General features: G+C 37.2%; 2 protein-coding genes across 4 annotated transcripts in view; both read right to left on the bottom strand.

The window, feature by feature from the left end:
* Positions 1–2,095, bottom strand: part of LOC107751522 (heterogeneous nuclear ribonucleoprotein C-like) — a 12,183-nt gene extending 10,088 nt beyond the window's left edge. For 2 of the 3 annotated variants that reach the window (XM_016567259.1, XM_016567261.1), the window contains exon 1: positions 1,961–2,095. The gene's annotated coding sequence lies outside the window, so the exon portion shown is untranslated. Of the gene's footprint in view, positions 1–1,068; positions 1,071–1,960 lie in introns of all 3 variants that reach the window. The other variant, XM_016567260.1, reaches the window with a different exon arrangement.
* Positions 2,096–3,375: 1,280 nt separating this feature from the next.
* On the bottom strand, positions 3,376–10,577 carry LOC107751528 (FH1/FH2 domain-containing protein 3-like). The gene is made up of 7 exons (XM_016567268.1): positions 10,143–10,577; positions 9,072–9,215; positions 8,759–8,941; positions 6,061–6,284; positions 5,127–5,334; positions 3,521–3,641; positions 3,376–3,432 (listed from the first exon to the last, which is right to left on the bottom strand). The coding sequence occupies exons 1-7, from the start codon at positions 10,575–10,577 to the stop codon at positions 3,404–3,406; spliced, it is 1,344 nt and encodes a 447-aa protein (XP_016422754.1). The 3' UTR covers positions 3,376–3,403.
* Positions 10,578–12,211: the final 1,634 nt, after the last annotated feature.

The raw sequence follows: 12,211 nt of genomic DNA, 5'->3' as shown, positions 1-12,211 counted from the left end.
TGAATTCTGAGAGCTCTCTGACCCTCCCATAGACAGCAAGGATACTACCACGGTCAAAGTCCAGAAACTTAGCAAGGAGATCGGTAAAATAATTCATGTGGCATCAGGGTTTCAACCATAATTTTACAAAGCTACGAGAACACTGTGCACAAAAGAAAAAAAAATATCGACTTTATTCAACAATTCGTCTCCTCCGCGTCACCCTGGCGCCATTTTGGAGAGTATCCACTGAACGCAAACAGCGTATGTTGTTCTGTGTCAGCCGCACGGAATAATTAATGACAGAATTTTCATTTTTGGGTGAACTAACCCTTTAACATCAGCATGTGGGGTTCAGTCTAGACCAGGGTTTCCCGAAGTGTGGGCTGCATATTTTGCGACAAATCAAATTCACACACACACAAAAAAAGGCATTGCAATGCAACAACACTGGATCACACCCATGTCATTAAACACGGTTCATACTACAGCTGTAGTGATGTTGCATTTTGCTGCTTTGTAGATTAAAATGGGTCCAGTCTTACTTCACACACTTGCTTGTGGTGTAAAAGTCAATTACAATATGTACACAATCATTTATATATTTCCCCCCTTGCATTCTATAATCAAATAATGGTTTTTTTTGGTAAAGAAAAAAAAAAAGTACGATTAAACATTAAAGTGAAAGTGGTGGATAGGTTGGTTATCCATACCCAATATATAGGCACATGTACGATTATTATGTTTGGGAACCCATGATCTACACATATATTACAGCTAAAAACGAAATTGGTCTTAATTGCTTAATTTACTATAGTTGGGATATGATCCTGATGTGTGCCTAGTGGGGAACTGTGAGGGGAACATGATTTGGTGCATTTCACATACAAGATACCCATTTACTGAAGACAAAATAAGAAACACTTGCATTTTCTACATCAAGCACAGAAAGAAGACAAAGCTAAATTAAACCACTTTCTAATGTGAAATTGCATTGGAAAAAAAACTATTCAAGACACATTATCAGTCTGTGTTGGGGAGGAGGGGGCATAAATATCATTTTCATTTCTTCGAGACATTCTACAAGACAACTAGAAGAGTTGCATGGGCTGAACTTCTGGATTACATACAAATATGATATTATTTAGAACACATACAGCATGGGGGCACTTGACCAAAGGCAGTAATAGTGTATTCGACCCACTGGGCCTTCTTCAAACATGTATGTAATATTAATGCAACCAGCTCAATTCAGCATTCTTGATGTACTTTTAATGGAAAGATTACCGTTTACATGATTCTGCACAGACCTACGTGCAAATGTAAAACGTGTTAAATGGTCCATGCATTGATATAAATTATTGCATGAGACAGAAAACGTGTTTTCTCAGTCCATTAAAAGTGCCGAGACTATTCAAAACCTGCAAAAACGTCGCCTGAAAAATCAATCGACACATTCCGACTGAAACTCAACGCCCCTCAAAAACACGAGCAAAAATACCGCCCAAATAATCGTATTAAAAAGGACAAGCTCAGTCCAAATGTCTACAGCCGAATAAAAACAGTCTACTCGTGTTGGGAAAAACAGTCTGTCACGTTAAAAATGGACATAAAACGCATTTATATTCTGAATCCTGAACATGGAGGGAAAAACGACCCCATCTTGAAAACACAACCACCGGTCCATATGAGACATTTCCTCCAAATTACCTTCAAAAATCAAACAAACCAACTGCTCTAGCAGTAGTCCTGCAAAAATGGGGTGAAAAATAACTCCTACTTTGAAAAATAAAATAAAAATCGTGCGGTCCTCTCAAAGCATATATGGTTTTCACTGCTCTACCATCACAAAATGTACGCCACCAAAGCCAAGCAGAAAATGACCAGAAAAATGCATTAAAAATAAAAAACAAAAAAATCTCCAAAGTCAGTCAAGAATAAAAACAAAAAGTGAAAAAATCTCTCGAATCAAAATACTCACCGGGAGTTTAAGACTAAAAATGATTAAAATTCGGTGCTGTACTGTTTTGTGGATACAGTCCGTACCAGCTCGTTCAGTAGACACCGACCAACTGACGAATGCACGAAATGGCGTCGCGCAAATGCGCACTGGAAACAAGCCCCGCCCCGCTCTATATATCCTCGAATCTCATTGGCTACATCTCAGCGCGCTGGAGAACAGCATGGCATTGATTGGTGGATTTACGCGTCATTCTCTTGTACGTCATTCTTTTTTGAATAAAGACCTCGTTTGATTGGTGGATTTAATATTTGGTTAGCAGCATCCCCCCTCAGAGTACAAATGGCTTTATAAAAGCTGTTCGTCCAGTTTATACAGTTATCAAGTCGTTAAATCCGAAGTAAAGGTCTTTACAAAACATTGTATAGCAAAAATAGTTATTTTACTACATTAAAACGTGGTAAATTGCCATTAAAGGTAAACAAATTTATATCCTCGAATCTCATTGGCTACATCTCAGCGCGCTGGAGAACAGCATGGCATTGATTGGTGGATTTACGCGTCATTCTCTTGTACGTCATTCTTTTTTGAATAAAGACCTCGTTTGATTGGTGGATTTAATATTTGGTTAGCAGCATCCCCCCTCAGAGTACAAATGGCTTTATAAAAGCTGTTCGTCCAGTTTATACAGTTATCAAGTAGTTAAATCCGAAGTAAAGGTCTTTACAAAACATTGTATAGCAAAAATAGTTATGTTACTACATTAAAACGTGGTAAATTGCCATTAAAGATAAACAAATTTTGCTAAGTTGTAGAAATATTTTAAAAACACTGTAGGAAATATTAATTTATAAGTTTCATATAACTGTTGTAATTAGCTATGGTGTTTTGATATTGAACTCTTTTTGTAAACCACCATGCTTGTTGTAAAAAAAAAAAAAAACTGTGAAAGTTACTAAACATCTACTTAAAACAAAGCCATTGAATGATAATTGCTAATCACAATATTATTGATGAACATAATTTATTTGAAATTCTGACTCACTACAGGAAATTATGGCAAGAAGAATGATAAACTGCCAACAGTTTATTGTACTTTATACAATGGTACCGTTAATGTAATGTAAAACACAAAGTAAGCAAGTCATGCATTGTGATGTTCTCACGATATATGGGGTAAGTTGTCACAATGGAAACTTAAATGGTTTTTTTTCAGCAAACGTTCAGTATTAAAACAATAATAAAACAAAACAATTCATGAACAGCAACAATTCAGCATGCAAAATCACTGCTTTTGACTCAAAACTTAAAATTTACGACTATTTGTGACAGTTGCTAACTTACCAACAATGCAAAAGAATTGACCCAAAAAAAAAAAGATGCTATTTCAAGTTTTGAAATAATCAAAGTTAACAAGCTAATACGTCAATGAGCTACACTTTTAGAGGAAATAAGGATTGGAGATCACCACTTCAGCTTTCGGGAGTGACAACCTGCAACAAATCAATCATTAATATCTGAATATTTTCCATTTTTATTTGAATGCAACTAAAGAATGTAGTAACATTTAGAAGAGGCTACCTTTCTTGTCACTCGTCTTGCTGCGTTGGCGTGGAAGAGTGAAGTCAAAGTGGAAAGACGACGATGACGACGATTCAGGAGTCTTCAAAACCTCTTCAAGTTTCACCTGCTCCTGATTCTCCTGCGGTGACAGAAAGTAATCCATCATTATGTGTAGCTTCCTAATTAAAATGGACAAATTTGGTGAAAATTTGCTGTAAATGGTATATTTGGTTCTCTTTTCTCTTTCTCCAAAATATAAACACTTTTCAGTTGACAACTTGTACATTTAATATATAATGTATAACATTTAATATTTAATATAATAAAGTATTATTTAAAGACCCAATGCCTAAACTTAACAACTACCTTACTAACTATTAATAAGCAGCAAATTGGGAGTTTATTGAGGCGAAACTCATGATTAATTTTGTTAATAGTGAGAATTGGACATTAAAGGTGCAATATGTAAAAAAAAAAAAAATTTTTATTAAAATATCCAAAAACCACTAGAACAGTGTTATATATTTTGCTGACTTGTGTGCTTACATTATCCCAAATGTTTCGAAGAATGTTTAAATCCAGAGAAATAAGCAATTTTAGCTAGTGACACGGACCGTGTCCATAGTGTCATTGTGTCGCCTGCCAATGACGTCATAACCCCTCGATTTCCGTTTTGTTTTGTAGAAAACATGGAAACACCAAAGACGCTTTAATATGTTGTGCGTTTTATTAGACAGGTGACGACCGCACAGAGTAGCATAATAACAGAACTTTCAAAGTATGATCTAGTATGATAAAACAGCGCTGCTTTACCCCACATACGCACGACCGGAAGGAGCGGAAGCGCTCGACTGAGGCATAATAAAAGCTCCACTGCTTTCGAGCCGTGTGTCACTCTCGTCTCTCTTAAGCAATTGCTTCAGCAGCCTCGTTTCGCTACGATGGCTTTCCGCCTCACTCTGCTTCATACTATGATGTTAATAAATCTTTAATACATTAGCTCATCCATGAACATGATTTCTGCCCGAGTCCCATCAGATTGCATCGGCTGTGGGGATGAAGACCACAACTCCCATGATTCCACACTGAGCCACAACAAGCTACGCCTTTGTTTCTTTGTTTGTTTTGAATATGTGCCCTCTAGTGGCGAAAACTTAAATATTGTACCTTTAAAAGAAAGTGTGACCAAATATACATAATGTTAATATACAGGTGCATCTCAATAAATTAGAATGTCGTGGAAAAGTTCATTTATTTCAGTAATTCAACTCAAATTGTGAAACTCGTGTATTAAATAAATTCAATGCACACAGACTGAAGTAGTTTAAGTCTTTGGTTCTTTTAATTTGGTGGGTTTTTGTTAAATGTGAGCCAAAATCATCACAATTAAAAGAACCAAAGAAACAAACTACTTCAGTCTGTGTGCACTGAATTTATTTAATACACGAGTTTCACAATTTGAGTTGAATTACTGAAATAAATGAACTTTTCCACAACATTCTAATTTATTGAGATGCACCTGTATAACTTTTAAGTATACATAAATTAACCTAGGAGGTAGCTAAATATCTGTTTACAAAAAAGTGTTTCAGGCCATTATTTGTGAAAAGTGCCTGTTGCTTACATCAGATGGGCTTTGTTGGAGTCTGGTTTTGAGTTTAGGTGTGTTTTGACTGTGCTTCTCCTTCTCTCTCTCCCTCTGTTGAAGGATAGCACTGCGAGTGGCTCTGTACTCCAGAGCGAAGTCACTGACAGTCTTACAAAACACCTCTGCACTCGTTTCTTTCACCATGGTACGCGAATAACCGAGGAAGAGCAGGAACGAGTGGAATCTAAATGCAAGGGAAAATAAAACAAATTGAGCACTGCGATGTCTTGGACATTTCATGACATTTTATATATTAAGTATTACACTTATTGGTAACTGCAAGTGTGGTAAGATGAAATAGTATTAAATAACTGTGACCCTGGAGCACAAAAGCAGTGTTAAGTCGCTGGGGTATATTTGTAGCAATAGCCAACAATACATTGTATTTTCCTACTGTAAATATATCAAAACTTAATGTTTGATTAGTAATATGCATTGCTAAGAGCTTCATTTGAACAACTTTAAAGATGATTTTCTCAATATTTCGATTTTTTTGCTCCCTCAGATTCCAGATTTTCAAATAGTTGTCTCTCAGCCAAATATTGTCCTATCCTAACAAACCATACATCAATGGAAAGCTTATTTTTCCGGCTTTCATAAATGTATTGAGATGTATAAATCTCAATTTTGAAAAATTGACCCTTATGACTGGTTTTGTGGTCCAGGGTCACAAAATAACTATACCAATCAAGAATTTTGACAAACTTGATTTAATATTTCATGACCATTAAAATTGTATTGATCTAAAATTTACTTTAATGCTTTAAGTTAGTTTTGTAGACTTAATTTTGTTAAGATTTGGCTAAATGAGGGTAAAAAAAAAACTATTTGCACATGGTTCAACGCAAATGTTTCAATGACAATTAGCTATGGCCTGTTTTGCCATTTTGTGTTAACCAACTCGTTTTACCTGTTGATGACTCTGCGGTGAACGGCTCGTAGCACCTTCAATCTCTCCCCGCAGTCTTTCAGAAACTTGGTAAGCCTCTGATGGAGCGTTGCCTCTTCTCCACCTTCCTCTTTTCTTCCTCCACATTTCTTCCCATCCTTCTCAAGTAGTCGGAGTTGATCCCAGCATGCTTTGCAAAGCGATTCAAGCTGCGAGAGATTCAGCTGCACTTGTGTGTAGTCACACTAGCCGCCAGCGTGTGAATGTTTATCAGAGACAGGAAAAGAGGGATAAAGACAATAGAAGGAAACATGGTCAAACAGGATACAAATTAACTGGATATCATCCAACCCTGCTTGGATTAACTCAGAAAAAAGATTATGCATTTTTACCACTCAAAACTCTTGACGCAATATTATACCATTTCCATAGGTTAGAATTCTAATAAAGTAATCAAAACTAAATAATAAATAATAATAATTGGTCTAATAATAAAGTGAGCTTGTATCTGTTTCTTCTGTAGTTACATCGTGTACTAAGACCGACGGAAAATGAAAAGTTGTGATTTTCTAGGCCGATACGGCTAGGAACTATACTCTCATTCCGCAATGATACTCTCATTCTCATCTTCAACCGCCAGACCCGGAGATCGGCTGAATGGATTCGAAAACGGTAAAACTCAACTGTTTAACTCTAGGGGAGTTGGCCTATTTTCAAAAATAGTGGAGTGTTCCTTTAAGACTGGTTTTGTGCTCCAGGGTCACAATTCCTACCAATTAGCCACACTGAAAAAAAAGACTGAAATAGTATTTTCTTGTAAAACTTACTTTGAATAAATAAACATAAAATAGTTTTGCAAAGAGAGTGTTTTGGATAGTTAATTATGAATTGTTTTGATATTAAGATTTTCTTTTTTCCAACCTGGAACAGTATCAGAAAACAAACCCTTTGAGACTAAGGGTATGTTCACATGACAACAATGTACTAAAAACTGATCTTTGAAAGGTTTCGCATACAGACGACAATGTTGTCAAAACAATCCCTGTTCCTAGTGCATGTCAGGCCAGTAGCTGTAAAGATCACTACTCACCTGCGCATTTACGCATTCCTATCCACCTTTTTCCTAACGAGCCTACTGTGCTTTATATTATGGAAGGCACTTCCAGTTTGGGGAAGTTCTGCTAAAAAAGACTGCAACAAAGCATTTCAAATCATAAGATGGCACTCCAAATAATCCTTATCCGTAATGTTGACTGAATGGTCTGTAAATTTTCATTTTCAATTTTCAGGAGAATAACGTTACGTTTGGTATGTTAATGTGACGTGATATAACAACGATATCTATAGAATAGCTTCTTCCAGCCCGCTGCATTGGTTTACTCCTGATTATTTTCACGTTTCCTTTGTATTCTGCTGTAAGTAAATGAAAAAAGACAACATATGCTATGCATTTGTGTGTACTGCTCTCCCGAATTAATAAACGATATAAACCACGAATAATTCCCTGGAATGCATGTCTCTTTTTAGGTTTGTCTTCACACAGATGCTGTGAAATGTAATAGTTTTGAAATATACACATATTACTATAATGATGTTTAACACATCCGTAATATTGCCGAGGATTGAAGGAGGATCTTTAGGAGTTATTCATGGTATGCTAAAAGTTATTTGTTCATGTTTTTACACTTTTAACCCCTTAACTGTCACCGTCCCACCTGTGGGACGCTTGGCACTCTTTTTTGTTGTTGTCCTTTTTCTCTGTCAAATCTTTTAGTAACCATCATAAATCATATATCATTTGAAAGCTTAGAAGCCCAAGATTCATCAATCAAAACTTTTTAGAAGTAAAATAGAAGTAATATTGACAGAGAAATCTAGACATTTGTGACAGAACAATGCATAAAAAAAATTAATGGAGTTTGGATGGCACCCGGTGGCTGTTTGTGGTATAACGCCCTAAATAAAATCTCACAGGAACCTCAATTTTTTTCATATCAACTTCAAATTTGGAACATAACTTATTTAGACATAAGGCTTTAATTTTATACCAATTTTAGAGTAAAACCTGTTATGTAAAATATTTATTATATATAAAATAAAATTAATATAGTGCATTTTCTTTACAGTAAATTTAAACTACCATAACTTTTTGATACTTTAAATAATCTGCTGATTTTCTTCTTTAAAAAGAGACCAACCTTATGTCTGTATTCCAAAGTGTTCATAAATTACAACAATTTAAGTTTGGATAGTGCACCTGCATGCCTATTTTAAAAAATGGGGGGGTGACAGTTAAGGGGTTTTAAATTTCCATTTAATGACTGATAATTAGTGAGTAAAATAATGCAATCACTGTACCGAGTTCTTGAAAATGCTTATCATTGCGTTCATAGAGTGAACCTTTTGCTGATTGTTTACACGTGTAAATGGAAGTTGCTCCCATAATTTGCGCCAAGCATCATGGGGCGTACGAAAACGGTGGATAGACTGAAATTTTCGCAAATCTGTGTTTTTGTAGTTTACTGCTGAGACAGTATCGTTTTCAAAAACGTGCACTTTAAAGCCTGTTTTCGAATGTTTGCATTTTCAGGCCCCCAAAACGCTTCTAAGTTAGTTACTAGACGGTTGCTAGGAAACTGCTGTAAAAGTGTCAGGTCAATTTCAGCATTGCTGTGAGTTTGCACTGCATGACAAAAGAAATGCAAGTCCTCTCTCTCACTCTCTCCAGCGTGTCGTGGTCCAGAGTGAAGGCCCAGAGCTGCAGCCTGGCGCTCAGATGAGGAACGTTCCCCAGGGTCAGGAGACACTGCTCTGCGGGGCCCAGAGGTGACCGCGGGGCCTGAGCTTTCGCCTCCTTTATCAGATTCAGCTCCTCTTCAGTGGGAACCAGCATCTGCAACCTCTGAGCCACAATAATGTCAGTGAACACTCATGCTTTCCGTTCATTGTTGCTGTAATTTGTCACGTGTGTTAGTCATGCATATATAGATTCTGTACTCGTGTTGACTTTAACAGCGCTGTAGGGAACACACCTGGATGTCTTCTCTGTCTAGTACAGTGTTGTCCATGCTGTATATGGCAGGAGGAAGCAGGTGAACCGGCAGCAGACTGCTCAGAGCTATAGTGACGATGTTACTGCGCTTCACACCCAAAACAGACACACGCGGCTGCTTCTGCTGCAGGGATGAACAGAGAAAAAGTTGGAGACCTTAATATTTGTCAGAGTTCTTTGTTTTCAGTTTTATAAAGTATACTATTTTAAGGAAGTCCATTTCAGCAACGTATGGGAAAATAATCATGTTTTGGTAATACTGTAATTATTAATTTAGGTGTCATAAATATGAGCTGTAAAGGCCAAACGTTTACTTTAAATGGCATAATCATGACATACAGTAAGCAGCAGTTCTGACGTTAAAGTCTATGACATGAAAAGTCGAAATTACGACATGTCACAATTATGAGAAAAGGCAAATATGTCATAATTTTGACTTCTAAAGTCATAATTTCAAACTTTTATCTCATAATTTACTTTGCATGTCATCATTTTGGCCAGGACTCCCTGGGAGTAGAGATGTTATATCTCAATAGGACTAAAACAAAGGATAAATAAAATAAATACAATTTCGACTTTTTATCTCATAATTATGATTTTGTCAAAATTTCGACTTTTAAAGTCATAGTTCTGACTTTGCATCTCCTAATTACAACTATGTCATAATTTTGACTTTTTTACTATAGCTTTTCATCTCGTAGTATGTCATAATTTAGACTTTTAAAATCTTGATTTCAACTTTTTTTTTCGACTTCGTATTTCATAATTATGATTTTGTCATAGTTTCGATTTTTCATCTAATAATCCTGACTTTTGAAGTCATAATTATAACTTGCCAAAGCATGAGTTCTTTTTTTGGACTTCCATAGGCTACTATTGTGGTGCCAGCGACAGCTCTGATCATTGCTGAAATATTATCAGACAAAATTATTCTCTGATCTACGGTAATCTTTACTGACACATAAGGATTTAACAGGAATATTTTATTGGGGCGGCGATGTTCATGTAGTCCAGCGATTGTTTACTAGAGCATTACACATTGAAGTCCTACCTGTCGTGCCCCCATCAGACTGCAGAGGGCGCTGTTGTTGCTGCTTTTGCTCTCAAACAGGTATTCCAGTCTATTGGTGTCTAGCTGAACCGGTTCCAGACCGGCCCAGATCGACTGAAGCCCAAAGCGGCCCACTCTCGGCAAAGGCTGCAGACTCAACAGCGCGCTCCAGTGGAGCCTCAGAGTGCGACAGCCTGACGACTCGCTTGCTACCGAGAGGGGCGGGGCCAAAGGGGGAGGAGGAGGCAGGGGGATGGGTGTGGCTGCAATCTGATTGGACGAAGTTTGGGAGGAGTCTTCATCAGTGCTGTCCAGCTCAAGATCCTCGTCATCCCATAGGTCGGAGAAGTCCAGGGCGTTGAGGCGGAGCAGAGGGGCGTGTTTTACGAGGGAGGACCAGGAGGTGTCGAGACGAGACGATTCGGCTTCTTTCATTGGATATTCCTGGTGATTTACTCTTGAAGCACTTGAGGAAAGTAAATGCATGTGCAAAAAGATGCTTGCGTGGTAAACCTTGTTCTTTCTCTTCTCCAAATAAACCCAATGAGCAAATATCCAATCTGAATATACTTCAGAGTTTAACAGAAATGGTTTACCGCATTAAAAATGATCAGCGTCCATTCATAGTTGCGTCATGAACGTGCTGAAGAACATGCAACTCCTTCACCGTTTTGCTGTAGCAAGATTTCCAAAAATGAAAAACCATATGTCTTCATGTACTTCAAAACGAAGATGATCCATTCACAGGACCTTCAAGAACGTGCAGCGCACTTTTTATGCAGTGGTTTTTCAAATGATGCAGCTCCTCTGAGAATCTCCACTGTAGCTTCAGGTGAAGTTTGAACTTCTACAGCATCTGTCTGAGGGCTCACATTAGAGAGCTCGTCTATGTTATCAAGAGCACCAGTGGATGTCAGATGTTCTCTCACACTCGGTTGAGGTTTGCATCCTTCAGGGCCGATGCTGCAGTATTTCAGAAGCTCTCCAGTGAATGTCAAATGCTGTAGAGTCCTTTCAGTGTCCAGTATTTGTGAGAGAGAGACGTGACACTCCGTCTGCATCCCAGACGTTACTCTTTTAGACAGAAAAGAGTGTGTTTGTTTGGGCGTTTATTTGAGTTGCGCCCTTTCCGTTAATGTCCTTATCTCTCCAGCATCTCCTGTTTATATCGCTGCTTCTGTACACACAGCTTCACGATCTCTCCGTCTCCACCCTTTTGCTCTCTTTCAGTCTCTCCCGTGCTCCCAGGTTATGATGGCATCCCTCCTTATTCCTTTGAGAGTCAATCCATGTTGGGACTGGGATTGCATATGGTTTTTGATCATACAATCTTGCTATCAGTCAATCATCACTATTACTGTTGCTCATGCATGATGGCTAAGGATCTAAACAACCCTCTAAGTAATAAAGTTCAGTTTAATGACTCTTTAAATCATGTGCATGTTCATCTGCTGGACCATAAAACAGGTGAAACAATACAGATGCACACTGGAAGTTGCCAAAATATGACATGCTTTCTTAAGTCAACTAAAAGCACTGAAGAGCTCAATTCAAGCAGCTTTAAGAACTGAACTGCCTGGTTGTGTGAAACTAATGCATAGCGATTTTCCAGTTCAGCTCATGTAAACACATCCATAAGTCTTTGCAGTTTGATTTCATGCTATTTCTGAGACAGCATGGCTCTCTTATATGGTTGTTTGTGTAGGGCTTGCCAGCACTTAGCAACCATTTGGATTGACGTAGTGAAAATAAAGTGTTTTTATCTGCAACCATTATATATTTTTTTCTTTATTTTACTGCAGTAAAGTACATTTGTAACACAGACACAGATATATTTTAAAGAATGTTTGCGGATTTATCTGTTTTTTAATAATATTGTTTTTTTTTTTACATCAATGTTGTTATTATTAAAACTATTAAGAAATAATTTTAGTTCATTGAAATAAATCTGAAAAATATCAATATTAGATGAAAAACTTGAAAAATGAAAATTAGAAGTACTAAAATGATTAACTGAAATAAAATGAACGCTAAACTGAAATATATAAAAGCACATAACAAAATCACTA

This window comes from Sinocyclocheilus rhinocerous, unplaced genomic scaffold (assembly GCF_001515625.1).
Source record: "Sinocyclocheilus rhinocerous isolate Xijiao unplaced genomic scaffold, SAMN03320098_v1.1 scaffold2696, whole genome shotgun sequence".
In the NCBI taxonomy this organism is placed as follows: domain Eukaryota; kingdom Metazoa; phylum Chordata; class Actinopteri; order Cypriniformes; family Cyprinidae; genus Sinocyclocheilus; species Sinocyclocheilus rhinocerous.
Note: the sequence above shows the minus strand (reverse complement) of the source record. Positions and strands in the feature narration are given on the sequence as shown.

What these genes read in the sequence shown, in the direction of transcription:
- LOC107751528 (XM_016567268.1), bottom strand. Translation starts at nt 10,577, where the DNA reads ATGAAAGAAGCCGAATCGTCTCGTCTCGACACCTCCTGGTCCTCCCTC. An exon ending in TAGACAGAGAAGACATCCAG is followed by an intron (nt 8,942 to 9,071) that starts GTGTGTTCCCTA and finishes ATTGTGGCTCAG; the next exon opens with AGGTTGCAGATGCTGGTTCC. An exon ending in ACCACGACACGCTGGAGAGA is followed by an intron (nt 6,285 to 8,758) that starts GTGAGAGAGAGG and finishes GCTGGCGGCTAG; the next exon opens with TGTGACTACACACAAGTGCA.